General features: G+C 40.4%; 1 protein-coding gene across 3 annotated transcripts in view; it reads left to right on the top strand.

Moving 5' to 3' along the window:
* Window positions 1-21,385, top strand: part of DLG2 (discs large MAGUK scaffold protein 2) — a 1,033,555-nt gene that overhangs the window by 134,575 nt on the left and 877,595 nt on the right. Inside the window, exon 5 of one of the 3 annotated variants that reach the window (XM_050713155.1) lies at window positions 13,269-13,367. In XM_050713155.1, the coding sequence (XP_050569112.1) occupies window positions 13,269-13,367 (99 nt within the window). Of the gene's footprint in view, window positions 1-13,268; window positions 13,368-20,561; window positions 21,073-21,385 lie in introns of those variants that run through there. The other 2 variants (XM_035560441.2, XM_035560439.2) reach the window with 2 other exon arrangements.

The raw sequence follows: 21,385 nt of genomic DNA, 5'->3' as shown, positions 1-21,385 counted from the left end.
TTTCAGCTTGGATGTTTTATGCATTTGACTGTGTTTAACTGTCACCTGCACCACTTCAGTCTGTTACAAGTTATGGCAACCACTGCCCCTGGTTTAGAGGACAGAGACAAAACAGGCCTATTTTCCATTATAACTTTTAGGTGGATCATGAACAAAGCTTTTGGCTAGATCTTTGTGTTCTGAGAAGAGGTGAATTTCACTCTTAGCCATTCTCCCCCTTGCTGAAAAGAGGCTTTAGTAACAATTATCTTTCCCCTATGAAATCTCAGTCTATTTACCCATCCTAAAAGCCTTGTATGGAAATCCCTTTCTAGGTTTATTTCTCTAACCAAATCTTCCTTGCTGTTGCAAGCCTTCATCGACTTTCACATTTCCACCATATCAAAACCACTCTATTTGTCTTAATTTTAGGGCTTGCCATAGCTTGTCTCCTCTCTACGTGTCTTCTCTCACACTTTTTTGTGATCTGCCTCAACCTCTGTTTCCTCAGCTTTTCATGACATTTTCAATGAGGAACTTTCCTGGTGTTGCCATTCTTCAGAGGGAGCTGCAAGACTGTCTCATTTCATATTTAAAACTGGCCTTTGTCCCACAAGGGAGGCGGTTGCTGCCATAGCAATCATTACTTTTATGACATTCTCCTTTTGTTGATCAATATTATCCCACTGTTTGCTCATGTTTATCCAGCTTCTGTCATCTTGTAGGGAAATTGAAAGTTTGATGGAGCAGAACCTCCATGTGCTAGCATAAAGGAGATGTAATCTGTGGCTAGAAATCTGCAGCCTCACCTCTGTGTGAAGTGCTGATTCCCCAAACCCGGAAAACTAGTTTTGCAGATGAGTTTTGAAACCAGATGTTTAATATACTTTTAAAAATGGGATATTTGAAGAGTATCAGCTTAGCTGAATCTCATTCTTTCATCAGTCTGCAAGACCTAAACAGCCATGATGAAGAAAAATGGTTGAACCCACTAATGCTTCTATGTTCATGATTTCAGCACTCCAGACTGCTTGGCTGATCTATATCCTTCTGCTTTTCTGTCAGGAGGTCAGCCTTCCTACTATATAGTTATAATCCCATTAGTGTTGTTCAGTCCATTGTTACAGCTATGTAACATTTCTTTGCTGAAAGGACAAACCAAAATTATGAAGGTTTTCCAGGCATTCCATTTCCTTGCACAAGTATGGGGGAGAATCCCTGTATTTCTGAAATGCTGTGCCTGTCCCTGTATTTTATTTTTGTAGCTCAGCACTTTCAGGTAGTCAAGGTATCTGCCTTAAAAGCTTTCTGAGAAGAGACAACAGCTGTACAAGCTGAAAAAGGTTAAATCAGAAATAACTGACATAGTGGATCTGAAGGCCACTTTCTCAGAAAAAGGCTTTTGAAACTCTGTGGAAACATTAATTATTATTGTTTTGATGAGCTAAAATAAGTTCAATCTGTGTATTTTTGGATTTGCTAATTACAACAAGAAAGGATCTGCTGAGTGATTTCAGGTCATTCCTTACGTCAGACTGGTGTCTTCTCACACATTTTGTGGTGTTGTGGTAGTTTGTAGAAAAACAGAGGTTACAAAACAGACAGCTTTGTCTCTTCCTAAGGAGTAGGAAGATTCATGAAAAACATGTGCCTCCACTTATGTAATCGGTATTTTTTTTTTGAAATATTTTGTACTTTTTTTTTGACAGTAGGTGCTCCCAGGATACCCAAAGGTATCTTTGCTGGGTCAGCAGCAAACCTGTAACAGGAGCTTTCAGTATGCAGGATGCTGAGTATGGTGTTGCTGGAAACAGCCAATTTTCTGCAGTTACATTTATACTTCTTAATGCTGTTTCTTAACTCAGTAACTCTGTATTTCATAGTTGGCTTCCTTGCTTTTGTTCCCACCTAGGTAATATGCCTGGCACACACGTCTTTGTGCTCACAGTGAACAGTTCGGTTACTTGTGAGAATTAGACTTGTCAGATATTGCTTTTCACTTGCAGTTTGTGGTGACCCCTGGACAAAGACCAAAAGCTCCTTGTGCTGATGCTTTTGGTCTATGGAGAACCATCACAGGGAAGGGAGGACTGGTCTGACATCCTTGATCAATGCTGAGCAGAGGGATGCAGCTTACTTTTCTTGGAAAAACAAGAGACTTCATGCCCAGCTTAACAGCGTTTTGTTGCATCCCAGCCATAAGGTGGTAAAGGCTTGGATTGTCAATTATGACCAGGTTGCTGGTAAGAAAGATATGGAAAAAGGTTCCTGGTTAACCAAATCCAGGAAAACAGGCAGCGTGATGTTTCCAAACTGTGAAATGGCATCTCTGATTGCAGATATTTGTCTTAGCAGTAGAAACTGTGTTTTTGCCAGTAGCTTTGAAAAGTGCAGTATTAAATTTGACTGTGGCTCATAGGGGGCACCTCTTGTGAACCCTGTTTTACTAACTACTGCAGAAACATCTATCAAGAAGATGAACTTGCTTAACTTCAGCTTTCGGTACAAGCTAGTGAAATGCGAAGCTGACCCGGTGTTAACACAATAGGTTGTAAAGAATGGGCTAAATGTATAAAGAATAGTACACAGAGCTATGTGCTGTTGGCATTAACAAATATCAAGGTTATTCCAAGGCTTCTTAATGTAACCAGAATTGGAATTTGAGCCCCTGCTAATGAGAAGTGGGGTTGCAGAGGTGCCATTCTGTGCTATCATCTCTCCGTCCCTTTTAAAGGCCTCACACTGCTTCCCTGCATGATCCCTGCTAATTCCTTCTCTCTGAAAAGGTCTTTTTATTACCTGCAATTTAATTAGTACATAAAGATGATTGAGGATGTTTCAAGCAAATGTTCACCAACACTGAAAATATTTTCAGATAAGCTTTTCATCTAGCATTCCTCCAAGCCCATATGTACACCTACACCTGAGTCAGTCAGCTTGGTGGTGCGCACAACCCAACAAAGGAGAGAAAGACATATCTAGGCTGCCTAGACGCCTTTCAAATGCATAAAGTGTAGACAGTTCTAGTGTGAAGTGTTGCAGAGTCAGTGACGGTCCTTATGAGACTGAATTTATTGCCTCATCCAGGCTCCCCTTCTGATAGTGTCATCTGGACCTTAGTGTCAGTGCCTCCTGACAAGGGCACTGTTTCTCAAGTAAAGAAATATCAGCTTTAGCTGACAGCTGTGGAGGGTTCCTGGTCCTTGTAGAAACCCAAGGGAGAGAGACATGCCTGAGTAATATGGACACTTGGAGACTTCCTCGGCACTGCCTGCTACATGAGGTATTCGCTCCTGTTATCCTGATGCAGTTTCCAGTGATGTTTATTTAGTGCACTTACAGCTGCCCTTACACATCTACACTTGTACAACCACAAGCTTATGGAAGCTGAAAACCCCACACGGTCCATAACTTTGTAATAACCTTGGACAGTGGCTAGTGTTAATAGTTCTTGGAGTCCTCATGTGAAAGCACAGGTTTATGCCATCTCTCCATTAAGCAGTGACAGATTCTTATCCAGTATCTAATTTGTGAAAGTTGTCCCAAAAGAAATTGTCTGGCAGCTCCATGGGGCCCCAACCTCCTGATAAGTATCTAGGGAATGTTTGTTTTCCCTTTCACTTTATATCATCAGCTGTTTATCAACATTTAGGGAGCATGATGACGTATTCTGCAGTTTCATGACCTGAGTCATCCCACTTATCTTTTGAGTCCTTTTCCTCTTATATATATCTCAGTGCAAAGCATTTTGCAATGCCCTGTAGGAGAGATGCTGAATGAAGAGAAATGGCACTGTGTTTTGCTGAATGTTTTGTTTAGCCGCAGTATTTTTGCATGTCAGCACGAGTATATATGATTGTGCAGCTCAGCAGCCATGACTTGGCAAGGCAGCCTGCCAACGTAAAGACAGCCATTGCTTACTTCCCCTCCCTATGGCTATGGCCAAAACAAATACTCTGCATCCTAAGGTTCAGGATGCTTCAAGCAAAACTATCTCAAGAAGTAAAAGTCATTACAATATTCCCCAGAGTTTTGATTTTGTTTTTTTTTTTTGTTTTGTTTTGTTTTTTTCCTTGTCTTTAATACTGGCTTTATATCCCTGCATTAGTGTAAAACACCTCTGGTTTCCCTAAGTGTCACTTTGTGACATATTGGTCCTATTCTCAAAATGAGACTGGTTTTATTACTGCTATTGAGTAGACTGACTTAAATTCACCATTTCTGGCAAGAACAGACACAAAACGAGTTTCAGTTCATCTCAAGTGAAATGTGAGTAGTTTCCTCCTCTATAATTTCTCTGGATATGTGTGTAAATACAAAGAGACTGTGTGGGCCAGTGGTGGAGGCAGGAGACTTGTTTCTATCCTTGAATTTGCTATGGACCTGCGGTGCATTGTGAGATAAATCAGAATTCAATCACATTATCTGAGTGACTTTCTATTCAAATACATTTCCTACCAGGTTATCATGCAGTACCTAGCATTGTTGGGTGTTATTCTCATTTGGGGTTGTTCTAATTCTATGTGTTTTTTCTTACTCATATATATGTATATATACTTTTTATAAGGAAGAATAGTATGATCTACTAAAAAAAAAATCCCCAAAACAAAAAGAGAAACTGCCTGTCATAGCAAAATATTGTGATGGAGCTTGTCCTAAACTGTGCCTGGTAGCACACATGCACATTCTCACATCTGAGAGCTAAGGAGACAGTTCTCTGAAAGCAATTGTCAGAGCTCTCCTTGCTGAAGTGGCAGCGATCATAGTTAGCATTAAGTGAAGAGCTGCCCCCAAAGGCCAAGGCAGTCCACAAGAGCCATTGCACTAGCTCTTTTCCATCAAAAACTCTAACCTTACATTCATAAATGTCCCATTATCTCTAATCTGAGATCTCCACACCAGCTGTACGGAACAATGGTTGCCAAGCAGTTCCTCATCTTGCACTGTAATATAATTGTTATTAATTAATACAGTCTCTCTCATTACGCTTGTTACAGGGAACCAGCAAGAAATGCAGCATCAGCAGTTAGGCAATTGCAATTTAATTGAAATGGGTCCTTTTGTGAGGGTGCAGAGCTGGGAAAGGTGAACAAGCAACTGTAGGCTCTGCTACACTGCACAGCTAGCTGGAGGTGGGGAGGGGAAAAGCCACCCTAATCCTCTCTGCTCCTCCCATCATTGTATCATTTGGTTGCCTTGATTTATAGAAAAAATTGGGCCATCTCCTTGGAGGCCCCAAGAATTTAGGAATCAGTTCTGTTCCCAGTTACAAGCAAAGCCTAGCTCATCGCACACTACCCGAGTGTGTATGAAATGTAGAAACTGCTCTGAAATATCCTCCTGGCCTGGAGGGTGCTGCAGTCATTTACTTACGTCCTCTGCACCCCTGCAGCTTTTCACCCCTGCAGCTGTTTGCTGCCACTGCTGCCCAAAATCTGACTATGCACCTTTCTGAAGAATCTAGCCCTACTTAAATTTGCTTCTGGTTTTCAGGAGAAAATGCACCAGCTCAGGGTGTTACTTTACTGGTCTACTGCCACGATCTTAACTCTAAACCATAGAGTAGTCCCCATGGGGGACCACTGAAATAGCAGGATCACTGCCTGAGCAGAATGGCTACACATGTCCTTGGGAATTCTGGCAAACCCAGCGCTGAGCACCGGAATTGGTAGTGAAACTCCTATACTGTGCAGTGAACATCTTTGGAGGGAAAGTTATATTGGTTTCAAGAAAATCTGAATGTGAAAAGAACAATTAAAAATATTGTATTATCATAGCAACCAAAACAGTTTTTTTTTTTTCTTCTTTTTGTCTTTTTGGTTGTATAAAAAAACACAGCACTGATGCAATACAAAATCACACAAGAGAATAAATGTATCAAGTTGTTATGGCAACTGAAATATGTAGGTTGGAATTTATGTATCCAGAAGTTTACTTCTGTATAAGTAAAATAAACATTATCCTTGCTAATTAAAATATCATGCAAATATTATTTAATTTAAAACCATTAGTCATGTTTTCTGTTACAATTAATGACTTACTTTCTGTTTTCTGTTTGCAAGTGTTTGCATTTGCTTCCAGCTGTGGTCCGCTTGAATTTTCAGTGCTTGCTTATAGGGGCTTAAATGCAGAGGGATTCCACTGAAGCTAATGAATATGATGTATGCAGATGGGCACAACTGGAATCAAACCACATGCTTTAACATGCTATTCTTACAGCAGCCAACCTTTCTGCTCAGAGGGGCTTTTTGCAGGTGTCATTGCTCCGCACTTGAAGGGAGGCCCCTGCAGCCACAGCTCCCTATCCTTCGCCCAGCTTGACACAGTGCACATGGAGCTCACTCCACAGCCCATTTCTGCATACAGCCTGCCCTCTTCAGCTGTAAATTTGGCTTCCAAGATGTTGCATGATAGCCAATTCTAAATGAGCATTCATTAATTATGTTCAGCCTTTTAATTTTTCTAGTCCTTTTCCTCCAGCCTTCAGGAGAATTCAGTAATAGCTTCTGCTTTATTTGAAAGAAATAGATCTTTAATATCCCAAATCACTCTTCATATTTCATCTTCTTTATGCCCAGCAAAGTGCAGAGCAATGGCTGAAAGGTAAGGAATGGGAAGCATTGAGAGTCAGGATCTGACTGAATCCCAGTGAGCTGAGGGAGATGCAATTAATTGTTTAAAGTTTTCACCTCATTCATTCTCGTGGTTGGAGGAGTCTGAATTTGCCCTACGGTGTTTGGTAACCCTGCTGCAGAGAATGCTTTGGAAAACAGTCTGTCAGAATAAGAACTCAGCCATACATAAGGTAATTGTCTCTGTTCCTTACGTGAATTGCTGCCTGGCACAGAGCTACAGCAAGGGAGGGTCTTTGAGACCTCTAACCCATCTATCTGGGCTCATGCTTTAAGCATCATTCTCATACAGTTGGCCTGCACATCACTATCTCTTCAACCTTGCAACAGGACTCCTTGTTGCAGTACCCTCTTTGCCCAGTTTTCCTCTCTGCCACATGCAGGAGGCCAGCAGATCCTTCCAGCCCCCCGTATTTAGTGTGCCAGGTCTCAGTGGGGCAGAGAGCAACAACACTTGTACACCTTGTGTTTGCAGGGGCTCTGGTGGCTTTACAGTGCCATGGTCCATCCCGCTGCAAGAGCCACTGCATGTGGCATAGCCCACCGCTGTGCCACCTTAGTGGCATGCTGCTCCCTGGCAAACGAGATGCACAAGTGGCCCGTTCTGCAGTCCAGCTGAAAACAAAGCTCTGCATGACTGGCATTGGAGATGGAGCCTAGACCTGAAAGGTGAAGCTCCTGGGTATGTTTTCTGGTCACAAGTCTTGAGTTTGTGGAACCAACTGACTCCAGGCAGCTTCATCTGAACTGCGAGTGTGGGAGGAAAAAAGCTGAAGCATGAGCTAGTGGCTCCTGGAAAGTCAGTTGTCTTGCCCCAGATCAGTCTGAGCACAACTGGGTAATTACATGATATGGATGATCATGGAGCTAGGGTTCGAGGGTAGGTGTTAGCCCAGCCAAATTGACTATGGATTATTTAGTGACTTGGGTGACAGCTTGCAGACCAGTGGGCAAACCTGTGCTGGGGACAAGCAAATGCAAAGCTCACTAGTATCATTCTGACAGCTAGAGGCACTCTGAGAGCAAGGCTTGCTTACAGGAGGGTGGGGAGCACGAAGTCTGAGCCTGACCTTTCTGCAACACACGCCAGCAGCCATGCAATTGTTCTGAGCTCTGACACTCTTTAAGTCTGTCATAAAATCTTCTGAAAGGTTGAATCCATTCTAGCTAAAGTTGAATCATGAAAATCCTAGGGGAAAATAAATATCATTGTGATATTTATGCTTGCTTCCAAAGTCAATATATATATATATTTTATTAAAAATTTCAAGCACTTGTGGTGCAATTTGTATGGTAGAATTCATGCCCAAATGCTTGTTTTCCTTTTCTCCATTCATAGAATCATAGAATCATAGAATCATTAAGGTTGGAAAAGACCTCCAAGATCATCTGGTCCAACCATCACCCCACTACCAATGTCACCCACTAAACCGTGTCCCTAAGCACCAGGTCCAGCCTTTCCTTAAACACCCCCAAGGATGGTGACTCTGCCACTTCACATTCACATTTCCTGGTCGTATTAGGAGGACTGGGGCCCAAGGGATTGCAGTGAAGTTCTTGCAGGGTTTGGCCCATGAGACCCAGTAGCAATGTACAACATCACCCTGACCTGGGGTGGCTGTAAGGACTGAGCTGTGGTCATGTGATGTGGACAAACCTGGACATCTCCAAACAGCAAACCAAATACCGTGCCGTGGAAATAGAAACAATCCCCTTTAAGATGAGGGAATCATTCAGCTGGAGATACAGAAGCATGCTTTGCAAAGGCCTTCAGAAACACTCGATTAGAAACACTTTAGAAACACTCGATCTTTTCTAAAGGATTTTGTGGGCAAGATGAGAGCTCTGCTGTATTATTTTTGGACTGAAATTTAGGCCTAGCTGAAGCAAGTGAAATTCTGCCTGGCTTCAGCAGGATTACATTCCTGATTTTAGTTTCTAGCATAGCCTGCTCTGGGATTGTCTGAGTTTTCAGTCATCTGTGATATGGGTAAAAGTTAATTCCTGCCAAAAAAATTGCTGAATGACACTTCTTCCTATAATAAGGACTATAAGAGGAATAGAAATAGGACTATCAGGTACAGAAAAAGGAAAACATATCTCATGATCTCTAGGACTTTTCCTCCCCATGGCATTGCAAGAAAAACTCTTTGAGCCCACAAAGGTGCTTTGTTTTCCACAAACTGTTCAAGCACTACAAATTTTTTGGGTGGTCCAAGACAGCCAGCAGCAAGAACCAAAAGTGAGATGCTCAGAGAACATTTAGGAGAGTGGTCAGCCCTGCCTAGGTACAGCAAAAAGGTGCAGTCCTCGGTGGTCGGATCACAGACACAGAAGGCGTTCCTACTGTTCCTGGCACATTGCAAAGGATGAACTTGACCCGTGTCCAGCTTTAGTTCGCACAAAGCTCAAGTACAGCGCAAGTGGAGTTGGCTGCAACCTGGCGTCAAGGTGGGCTCAGGTCTTTGCTGGTGTCAGTGTCCTGCTGTGCAGCTCAGTTCAGCTCAGGTTGCTTCCTACTCCAGCGTAGCTGCTAAATGAATTCATTTACATTGGTGTCTTGTAAAATGGATAACTCCAGCATACGTTACGGTGTATTTTACTTTCCCTGTGTAGCTTCTGAAATGTTCTAATGATTTGTTTCAAACTGCTTACTTTCATAAAAGTTAATTAAATAAAAGCAGTATCTCTCAGCACTCTATATTCCTGGGAGCATTTGATTACCAAGATGATAGATTTTCTGACAGATATTGGCATCCACAAGTTAACAGTTCCCTTTGTTTTTTTTTTATACCCTTCCCCTCTTAGTGTAAATCGTTCAAGGCAAGCTGGGAATTTATCTATGAGCTCTCATGGGACTGGAGAATAGCTACCAATTCTTGATACAAACTGCCAAAATAGGTCTCAGATCAGCTTCTGATTTGAATTTCTCTCTCTAAACGCACACAGGAGAGCATTCCCTAAGCTTCCATCTGTAGGAGAAGCTGCATTAGCTCCCTGAACCCTAAGGCAGCTGCAGATTTATTTCGGCTTGTGGGCTGAAGCTCCCCCACACTCCCATCAGTGCTCCTGGTCACTTGCAAAGCTGAATCAGCCTTTTCCAGCCACAAATGGTATATGTGCCCTAGGAAATATCCCATACAGGTGTGTGTGCAAATTAAGTCAAAGTCGTGGTAGCAACGTCCAAGAGCATGGAACAAGAAAATATTGTTTGCATATATATATATGTATATATATTTTATTAATCAAAGTGTTTCCAAAACTGGGCCTTGTTCCTAGACACAAGCATGTGGTAACTACCATGGATGGTTACAAGTACCTCATATTGATATATTAAGAATAAGTTCTGGAGCCATATAATGGACTGGAGGATTCATCCACTGTTGCAGAGCTTGGCTGCTATAGGAAGACCTCTTGTAGGAATTCTTGGAAACCTCACATGCCACAATTGCCTGTGATGGCAGATGCTCCTTCTGGCTGATGGCTGGCTCAGACATGAACTGGAACAGGCTGCCTGCTGAAGGTGGAACCAGCGACAAGTCAAGTCTTTCATAATTCATAACTGTGTACTTAGGAAAAAAAAAAAAAGAATATCAGCAAGAATTTGTTGACAGTTGACTGTGACAATTGTGCATGTTCTGATAAGCTACAGGAAAGATGTGTTATAAGCACAGAAAAGCTTAGCTGAGCACTGTTAAAATTAGATAAAATTAACAAGGTAGCTAATGTGATTACTATTTTATTAATAAACATTTAAATAATGCTGTAAGTTTGCACAATGAGAGAAACATTGCCCTGAAGAGATTACAGTCTAAATAGTCCATGTTAATTATAATCTAAATAGATTAGCATTAATTATAAACAGAATTGGAGATTGCTTTTGGTGTGATCTGCAAGTCTTATAGTTACCAGCCATTTGAGCTAAGTTACCAAATGAAGTTCTAAGCTTCTTTTGCAACATTTACTTATAAAATCTCTTCTCTGTTCTTTTTCTCCAAGTCTGTCAGTCTTGTTCTGACAGACTTTGAGGAAATAATATTTTCTTTTGTGATATTTTCCAAATACCAGCCTTCTAGATACAAGGTGCTGATAAACAATGTAGACTTTTGGTAATAGTTTTAATTCAAGCTTAAAGTCATTATTTTCAGAACCTCCTACCAGGAGGTACAAGCGTGGTGCGTTTGCTGCCCTGCATTCATACTGTGTCACCCTGGGGCTGCCAGTTCTGCTTTTCATAGTGACCTCCACATACCAGGAATAATGAGGTGTTGCTAAAATACTTATTTTGTATGAGCAGGCAACTTTTGTGTATACTGTGTTCATGTAAGTTTAGAGAGCGTAGGTTTTTGGTTAGCTTCTGAAGGGAGGACCATGTGTATGTCAAGAATAAGAGACTCAAATTCAAGAGCACTTAGTTTTTAATAAACCTATCACAGGACACAACAAGCATCCTTTTTGCCTCTTGTGTTATACAGTCCTGTTTATTTCAAAACACAAAGCTAAATGACTTTTGGTTTTTCAATGGATTGCTAATGTATACTTTGTTCAAGTTTGGGAATCAGACTTTATTTTGCTAATGTGTATTGAACCTTAAAGCACTGGAACAGAGACATGTTCCAAATTTATTATTATTACTTTTACTTGAGCTGTTGCAGCCTCCTTATGTCCTTTGTTTACTGTTCTTCACAATTAATCCATGACCTGTTTTCCTAAGGAAAACAATTGAAATATTTCACAGCATTTTTGACATTGTTTTTTGTTCTTTGAAAATACTGGATTCAGCTAATGATGACAAATTTGAGGGAGAAGAAAAAAAAAAGGTAAAACATAAGCAAACTAAACTTGTTCCTTATCCAAGTTTGCAGCTGCACTCATTTGATAACTATTGTTCTACAGTCTGTAGTTTCTGCTGGAAGCTGTCAAGCCCCCTTTGAGAACTTGCAGAATCTTAGCTTCTTTAAGGATCAGGCGGAGCCTGGTCTTGATGATTAGAGGAAATAGGTAACATGTTGATTTGCATAGCTTATATTGCTGCCTGTAAATAATAACAGTGGAAAACACATCAGGTATTCAAAGAAGGCAAAGACGAAATGAAAATTTTTATGCATGCTTCTTCATTCTTTGTAACACCACTTTTCCTTTTCTTGGGGGAAAAAAAGCTGCAGCATTCAGAGCTGCTGGGTTCAGGTCCTTGCTTTCCTGCATAACTTTGGCCACGTTGCCTTTCTCTCCCTTCCAGATGCAAGATATGCAACACCCTTCTGTGATAAGAAACAAGGCAAATGAATGCATGCTTCTCCATGACTGCAGGCATGTTAGAGAAGCTAAAAACTGAGGGAGGACATGCATGGAGTCCCGTGTGCTCAGCCCCATGTAGCTGCTGGGCCTGATCCAATACAGCATTTAAACACATGCTCGGATGGAGCACAAAATCAAGGCCATTGGTTGCACTGAAGTTAAAAGCACGTGTCTAAGTAGTTTGCTGGGTTGGGGCCAGCATTCAGTCTTTTGCTGGATGGAGCCCTAAATAAACAATCTAGTATCAGAGGAGAAAACATTTGCACATGTGGATGTGATTTGGCTGTTTCTGTGGCACGGGCTTGTTGTTTTCAAAGTTGTGCTGGCAATGGTTGATCTATTTAAAATGCTAACAATTTCTTGCCTGTTGTGTTAAAATTGACTGCACTCCTGGTGAACAGGCTGAAAAAAGGATGGACCTAAATCACTCACAGTGTCTGTGACGCTCAGCGCTGATAGATTCAGGAGACTGTACTCTGCTTGAATTCACACAGCTTTCTTGTTCGTGCTCTTGCAAAGTGCCCAGAAATTTTCTGAGATTTGAGACAGTGCCAGTCATCATGTTTCATTCAATGCCTACTTCTTTAAGCACATTTTTGCAGGGCAAAACACTGTAAACAGAGAAGTCATTTGTAATATTTATTGTCTTAATGCAAAATCTACAACAACATATTGGATTTTCAGCAGGAAAATTGAAAAAAAACAAATACAGACTTTTACTTCTATTAAAGATACTTTTTTTTTTTGAAAATTACTGTGTTTTCTTGATGGTTTTCTGTACGTAATGTAAGATTGTAATCTGTGTAAATGAAGGAAAGGTTAAAAAAAAAAAAGTTAAATTTTAAGGATTTGCAAATATGGTTAATACACAAGTGTGAAACCCTTTCAAAAATATGTCATTTAGGAGAACGTCATGAATTAGAAATGAGAAGACAAAGCAGGTAATGCGGTTAATGTTGTAAAGAAATCTGTTCCTGCAGATATTCCAGATGAGACTCCATTACTATCTGTGGGCCTTTGTGGCAGGGCATAGATTTCCTTTCTTATCTTGATGTTGTGATGTTGAGAGCTGCAGAGAACCCTGAGTGCCTTCTGAAGTCAACTAGATATAATGATAAGCATCACTTTTAGATTTATCCTATTAAGACCTTCACAGACTTCCACAAGAGTGGCTATGAGATTAAACCCCAGACATTTTGTATGATAAAACATCAGGGTGAAAAATCTTATGTATCAACCACTTGAGGTTTATGTGAATTCAGGCTACGTTTTTGTATGTGCATGCTAATCGTTACATTAAGGTATAACAGAATGATAATGCACATCTCAGCTACTTTATTTGATTTTTTTTCCCTTTAGGCTGCAGATTCCAATGGATCAGAAGGATCTGGACAATGTGGGGAACACAATAAGGAGAACCAGACTTTTGAAAATTATGCGGTAGAGACGAAGACAAAGGTAGGGTAAACTGTTTCATGATGGAGACTGAAATATTTATTCAGTTGAGTTTTGCCGGAGGTGAAATGTGTAGGATATATTGAATTTGAGTTCTTTCCATCATTTTTTTGCTCGTTATTGACTGCATGCATGGTAGCACATTCAAATGAGGCTTATGGCTGCAATTTATTCTTGTATGTTATTGGCCCTGTGTATTTCATGCTGTCCCAAGCAGGATTTGTTTTTTATTCCATGTGTAGAAATGTTGTTAATACCAGTGGAAGGTTCTATAGGTTTGCTGAACTCAGGGTGCTTTCATTTCAGTGTATTTTTGAATTCTGAGATTTTGTATGGTTAGTAAATTTTATCCAAGTGTTTTTTTTTTTTTTTTTTTTTTTTCAGTCTCTCATTGAATTTTGTAGTTTCTTTGTGGTTTTGAGTCAGTATAGAAGAATATGTCAGCAAAGTGGTGATTTTTTGTATGGGCAGTCTAATGATACGGACCATAAAACTATACTGAATAATGCATGAAGCAATATGACTTCATGGCTGTGGTAAGGAGGTAAGTTATAGTTCTCTTTGTAACAGCCTTGCTGTTTGCAGTGCAGCAGTTTTAAGTGTTTCATTATAGTATCTCCATTATTTTCATAGGTTCACAACTTGGCTGTAACAATTCTCTTGGGCTTATGTATTATTATGTAGAGTTTCAGCCTTGAAGTCATTCTGTATTTTTTCTCTTGGAAGTGAAAGAAAATTATTAAGTTTTCTTTTAAAGTTAGCAAGCTGGAAACATGACGAAAAGAAAACAGACATTAACCGAGTTGGCGTGCTTATGTGATACCTTGTAGACTTCAATGAAAGTTGTTTATAACAGTGGAAAATTGCAGATTATTACCTTGTCTAAGACTTTTCCATGGGTTTTGCTTACATTCCTAGATCAATGTATCCGTTCGTTAACTTTTCAAGTTCTAAAGAACTAATAGTCTAGCATAACTTCCTGGGTTTCTTCTGTTGCTGTATTCCCACATGATCAGAAAACTTTTGGACTGTATCCTCTGGTACTTAGAGTTGAAGTGTAATTCTTTGTGAGATCAGCAGAACCGGATCTGTTGGTCAAAACCCCTTTAACAACCTGATTCTGTGCAGTTTTGAACGTCCTCAATCACCTCTGTAGGGAAAAGGAGATGAGAGCATGCACCAGTTCAGGTATGGGGCTGATGCACACTCCTCGCTATACAAAGCTGAAGTGGATGGCCCAAACTGCAAAATATGATTAATATCTGGCAAACCAAATATTGAATCTGTATTGCATGAACTTGTACACTCACTGAATTTTACCCATATATTTATGGAGGAAATTATTTCCCCAAAGCAAGGAATTATCAGGGGCTTGATATATGCACTAAATGCATTGCTTACATGAAAATGTTGTAGAAAACATGAGATGTCCTGGATCCTAGCCCAATGTCCTATCATTTCCAATATGAATGTCTATCTGAACAACGTACTGTTTTTCCTGCTTATAGTCACAGTGCTGTGGACTCCTGAACTCAATGTTTTTCCATCAGCAATTTTACAAACTACATTTTCATGCTGTTTGTATCTTTACAGCACAATGTGTACCTGAGAATAAACTCCAAAAACTGGCAAGCCCACCGCCAAACAATAAGAAATTCAGAGCTGTGGGTGGTATTTTCTTCAGTTCCCAGTACCACGGGACAACAGATACAAGATGTTTTATTTTCATGCCCTGGAATTTACCATTTTGTGTCAGTTCATTTGGAAGAGTCATTTTGTCTGATTTCTTTTTCAAGTGACTGTGCTCAAGTGTCAGTAGCACACAGCTATGACAGTGACACATAGCTATTTAGGACTGGCTACATGTTTAAACATATGCACCAGTTCTTTTCAGTTGCTGATGATCAATTGGATGTTAGATTTACTTCCCCAGGCAGAATGCTCAAGAATTAAAATGAACTTTTCATTCACCATGGATCTTGATAGCTGAGAGCCACTTCAGGACATGTTGCCCTTGAGTACTGTGTTTCTGTTGCAGAGCACCCCAGTCCACATAAAGCCAGGGCAGCATTTGTAACTGAACCATTTCTGTTTCATTCTGAATAAAGGATTTGTGGGAAGTGAGAGAAAACATTTATGGCTTTGTATGGAAAATAATAAATACATAAAACACTAGGCAGAAATTTTAAATTAGGAAAGGCTGCAGAGCTTTCAAAAGGCTAGTTTATCCCAGGCTTTTCAGAGCTGTAGAATGGCTCAAGAACCCTTCCCCATCCTCTGCTCCACACCCTGGGATTGTGAATGTGCATTTCATATAACCCTGCAAGTCATATTCTGTTTCCAGCTTGCCTCACCCTCTTTTCATAGGTCTGTTGGCTGGTGAGCTTGTTGGTGTGAGACTATTAGAGAGGTTCTATGGGCTCCACCTTGGGGGATTTTGAAGACCAGGATGGATAACAGACTGAATAATGTTCTCTGTCTGACCTCACTGCTGACTCCAGTTTGAGCAGGAGGTTGAAATGAAGACCTCCTGAGGTCTTTTCCACCCTCACTTCTCCTGGAATCCTAGTATTGTATCAGCTCCTGGAGAGGAAGGGAGGCAACCACCCCATGGCCCCTTGGAGGCTTGGGGCAGGAGTAGAAGGGATCCCATCCACAGCTGTAGAGCAGAAAACAAACATTCTCTGCATCTGTTGAGCCTGGGGCCACGGTGACCATGTGGGTGCAGAATGCTTGGGATGGAGTAGAGGAACTGGCTGTTCAGCCTCCCCTTCTCCCCGTGCTCTTTTTACCATCTAGAGGGCTCAGAGTAGTGAGGTCTGTGATATCCCACAGAAAAGAAAATTATATATTTCTTTCTGTTGAGAAAGCTAGGGAAACTGGTCAGGACTCCAACGCTGATTGTGCTAAATAGCAATGAAATTAGCCATGCACAGGAGAAGGGAAAGCTATAACAAAAGCTTCTGCCTGAGTCTCTCATGGGCCTGAGGCCAGTTGCAGATCTGCTCCTGTTAGGGCTGCTGCAGTCGGGAGGGGCAGAATTGCTAATTTGTTGATCTTTAAATTAACACCAGCACTCATGGGCTTCTGGTTCAGCCTGGGAACTGCATTAAAATTCTCAGCAACTGAGGTATACAAAACTTCACGCCTTCTGAAATTTGTATTAACTTCTTTTCATGGCTGAAGCAGGATTTATTCTGACATTTCATTTGTAGTATAGCTCCTGATTACAAATCCAGGATCTGCTAGATTAGAGGTTTCTCATTTTTTATTTTCTGTGTACCACAGAAACAGTCCTAATAAAGAGGCTGTCTCATGGGTTTTTCCCTTCTAGCATATAATTACTCACATAACTTTTATCCCAGTGGTGACCTATTAACTAACCAGTTGTGATGCACAGCAACCTCAGTGGAACGGGGCTCAAGTGGTATAAATGAGCTCTGACCGTAAAGACATAATTTCATAACTACATTGATTGCCTTCTTGGAAGACAAGTAATCAGGAAAGTATTTAATGTATTCGTAGCTTGTTTGGGTGCAATATAGGACCTGAAAACAAGAAAGAGAACATAACCCCATGTAAAAGACTGCCAATTTGGTACCATCAGCAAGTACTCTGTAGTACACAATTTAAGATACATTAAGCATAAATGAATCTTTCTCCACATTTTTGAGAGGATGTGTGTGCTTTTGTGTTCTCTGTGTAGGTGCATAGAGATCTAAATAGTCACTGGGTAAATTCTGCAAAATGCTGACATTCCTAATACTTTGCTAACGGTCTGGTAGATGTCTCCTTTCTCAGTATCTGCACCAAAGCTTGGAGACCTATATTTTTTTCCCCCTTAATTTCCGTTGTTTGAATTGGAGATAATAATAAGCCAATTTTGCCTTTTTTTTTTTTCTTTTCCCTTAATGAATCAGTTTCTGTATACAGTTTTTGCTTACCAATAGTTGGGTTTCAAAATAACTTACGAAGTGTTTAAAAGGGGGTGTCATGAAAGATATAAAAATCATAGAATCCTTCTATTAAATTTTACAGAAGCTTGCTTTTACAAAATATTCATTTCAGCTGGATGTTACTGGCTCTGCTTCTAAATATAACTGCCTAATTAAGCCCTATGCTTTGGTTATCCAAGTGGAAGTATCTGGATACAGTAAAGTTTTTAATGCCAGAAAGGAGCATTAAATTGTCCAGTCTAAATTACTGCATTGTAAAGACCATCACATTTTACCCACTCACCTTGTATTGCTTGGTTTTGTATGACTTAAAAATAGACACCTTGGTAAAATTAGAGGAGAAGGAAGTAGTCACCTGGGTGAGTGGCTCTCACATGGTGGTCCGCAGAGCCACCGCTATCACAGTGGGGAATAGTTGTTATTCTTCCTATATTATGGCTTCCTGAGAGTCAGAGCTCATCAGAGGATATTTTTGGCCATCTAAATCAACTACAAAAGCAACGATAAACCATCTCTTTTCACCCCAGATGGCTGCTTCTGAACTTGTTTGTTTTTTGGGTCAAGTCTTTCTATAGTAGATTTCAATTGTGATCGTACGGACAGATAACATGAAGGCTGGAAGAGCAGAGGAAAAAAAATAAAACTAAGCAGTGATATGACCTGCAGAAATTAGAGCAGAAGGAGTTGTTGCTAATGAAGGGGAAAGCTGTGCCGAGGATTTGAAGTCGTATGTTTGGGGAAATAAAATGAATGGTAGAAGTATCTACTTGGAGGAAGAAAATGGAGCTACTAAACTTGATTTTTGGGTTAGGGATGGGGTGTTAATGAAAATGAGGGCTTGCATTCTCAGGAGAATTTCTGGAGATCCACTGAGTCAGTCAACTCTTCATATAGTGCATCGCTGGCTTTGAGTAGTCATTGATGTATGTGACTTAGAAGCCGCAACCAAGAGCCCTGGCAACTAAAATGAGCCCATGGAAGAGTAGAGTTGTGGTCAATGTCCCCAGAAGTGTGGGTCTCTTCTGTCTGAAGCTAAAGGAGATTCTGCAGGTGGCAGTAGGTGGCAATATTTCAGGGATGCTGTAGCTTAATGTTGTGGTAAGCTTGGGCAATTCACAGGCAAATCCTGTGCTGTTAAATACTCCTTGGTGCATTTTATGGAAGGAGGTGACAGTGCAGGATTTAAACCCCAAAAATGGAGAAGTTCAGGTGAAAACTTTTGCGTACACTTATGGAGCCTGATTTTTCCCAAACACACACACAAGTTGGGTTGCTTGCATAGCCTCAATGTGTTCACACCCTCCATTTTTCATATAGATGGTAAATAGGATCATGAGTTCCCTGAGACCAACTCAGAGGAGTTACTTCAAGTAGAGGCATTTACAGATCATGTCCTCAGAGACCAATTTCAAAATATATCCCCATATGCCAATTTCTAGTATGATATGAAATTTTACAGCCAAGTCATTAGGTAATTATATGTGTGGAAATGTTTAACACCTTACTAGATCAGCTTGACTCTACCAAGTAGAAAAGGAAAAACTGCTGGATGCTTGACATCTAAGTGTTAAAATATCTCCCAGTTTTGTGTTTGACTGAATTCCCTTTCATTCTTGTCATGCCTAGAGCACAAGCGTGGCTTTCGTTAGACCAACTTAACAGGTTAATGTGTTCTTAGGTAGAGGTGGTTAATTGGTTCTGACCTGAAGAATGAAAAGTTCGCTTATTCATATAATCTATAGTTTAATAAGCTTGTCTGGCTGTTTGGCTACTGGACTAAACCACAGCAGAGAGAAAACATGCAGGCTGAAATGCAGGCTGTAAACAACACAAATCAAGTTTGTTTTGCACACGTGTGGTTGCTTAGAGTGAGCTTAAGTTTCAGGCAAAGTCAGAAGTGCTCTGGAGACTTTCTCTTTAAGATATTACATCCTTCAAGACTTTACTAGCTGGGGGAGGGTTGGTTGCTCTCTGACCACATATCTGATTCACTATGGATTTTGTAACTTTGGTAGCAGTGACTTCATTTTGGCAAAATAATGTGTGTCATTTACTGAACCTCTTGCTGCTTTAGCAATCATGAGAATATTAGGGTTATAACCTGAGTAATTTATGGAAGAGAGGTGATTCTTAAATATCCTTTTATTTTCTTGGAAGGGCTTGTTTTATTGAAAACATATTTTAGCTCTGAGTGAGAATGAGAGATCCTCAGCAAAGCACCCGGGGGGACTGTGCTGTCCAGTGTGTTGAAAAGGTGAATTGTAACGTATGGGTGTCTAGACATTTCCTCTTGTTGCTGTCAACAGTCCAGTTGGCTGTATTTTTTTTTTCCAGTGAATAGGAGCATTGATTTTCCTCTCTCTTTGGCCAGAGCTTTCATTTTACATATCTCTCCCTTTCTGTGTCTCTTTCTCTCTCACTCCCTCTTTCTTCCCCTCTCTTCCTCTATCTGTAAGAGAGGGAAGACTTCGAGAGCTGACAGCAAGCTTTCTAACTCAGAATGATTCATGTAAGACACCTGAAAGGCAAGCTCTGCACCAGCATCACTGCAAGAAAGGTAGGGGCTGGGGGCTAAACAGTCTGTAAAAGTCTGAGCAAAGTGCGCAGAACACAAAATAAATTGATTAAGTCTGCGAATCTGTCAAAGATGCAGAAAAAGTTTGGGAAAGAACTCTAGGAGTTTTTAAGCTCTGTTATTCAGTATGCTTTTTAAAAAATTAAACCTTTGATATATTTTTCATAAGTGAGAAAAAAAAAAGTGCCCCTCTCTGGCTTTCAATAATGTATATAATGGTGTTGGTTTTTATTTTATTTTATTTTATTTTTTTCCATGGATAGTAAATTAAAATTATATCACTGTTGCACTTCCCAGACCTGTATGCATGTGTGAATGTGCAGTTCCCCTTTTTTAACCCCACTGCTTATTTTCTGTTATACTTTCTGAAAGTTCGCCTTATCCAGCTGTTATTTATATTCACTTCCTGAATCTGAATGTGACCTAGTAATTCACAGTGATTGTAGATGTGACGCATGAGCTATCGCGCACACCTTAACGTTTCAATCATGCACTTCAAGCAATATGCGTTTGCAGGAATCGTGCTCTTAATAAAAACCCGTACAACCGAAAGCAGTTGTTTTGGCAGAGAAGTGACAGCGCTGTGATAGATGGGCCTGATAGTTGTGTGTGTTGTGCTTGCTCGGAGTTAGTAGAAAAGAGGAGGGAGAGAGCGAGCGAGAGGGGGGAGAAAAAAAAAGACAGGGAAGGAGAGAGAGAGAGATTGAGAGAGAGCGAGAGACTTGGCAAAGGAAATCTTATGGGTATACTGAAACAGCAGATCAGAATTGTGAAACCAGAGCCAGGGCTGAAATGTGATGCTTTTGCTCTTTTGTGCTTGTTGTGGTTCTCATCTTCCCATGTAGAAGGCTGCATACCATTCAACAGAATATTTTGATCGCAGATTGAACAATGCAGCAATCAAGCCTGATAAGCCACCTGGAAGTTTTGCTTGAGACGATTTCTAATGGGTTTTCTGATCCCTCTGAGCATCATGACTGCCTTTAGCATTGTGGAGGAGGACTCGAGTTTCTTATGAGGGCCCCACTTGGAAAAGCAGGCTGTGCAGATTCAAGCCTCCGGTTCTGTTCATGCTGTTCAAAAGCCTTTCCTCACCCTTGCTGATTTGTTTTTATGATTTACATACACTCCTGTGGAGATTTACAGAATGGATTGTCTGTGCATTGTCACGACCAAGGTAGGACTGGAAACGTTGCTGTAATGTGTACATATTTTTTCTGCTATTTTTCTGTTCCTGTAATTAAATAGATTGAGCATGTACTGTGTCAGGTTGCAAGATAAAGTGGTAAATAAGCTTTGCTTCAATGAGCATTTTGTTCTCTTTTTCTGTAGATTATGCAGTTTGCTTCTATATCACTTCCTAAATAATATGTAATTTACTTATTTTTACTAGCTAAAGGAAAACGATTCCATATTTTATCTTAGCCTGTGCTTGTGTCTATTAATATCTCTAGCTACTGGAGCACTTTCAGAATACATGGTATCAGGCA

The sequence above is a fragment of the Cygnus atratus genome, chromosome 1 (genome assembly GCF_013377495.2).
Source record: "Cygnus atratus isolate AKBS03 ecotype Queensland, Australia chromosome 1, CAtr_DNAZoo_HiC_assembly, whole genome shotgun sequence".
NCBI classification, from domain to species: Eukaryota; Metazoa; Chordata; class Aves; order Anseriformes; family Anatidae; genus Cygnus; species Cygnus atratus.
This window is presented reverse-complemented; position numbering and strand designations above follow the sequence as displayed.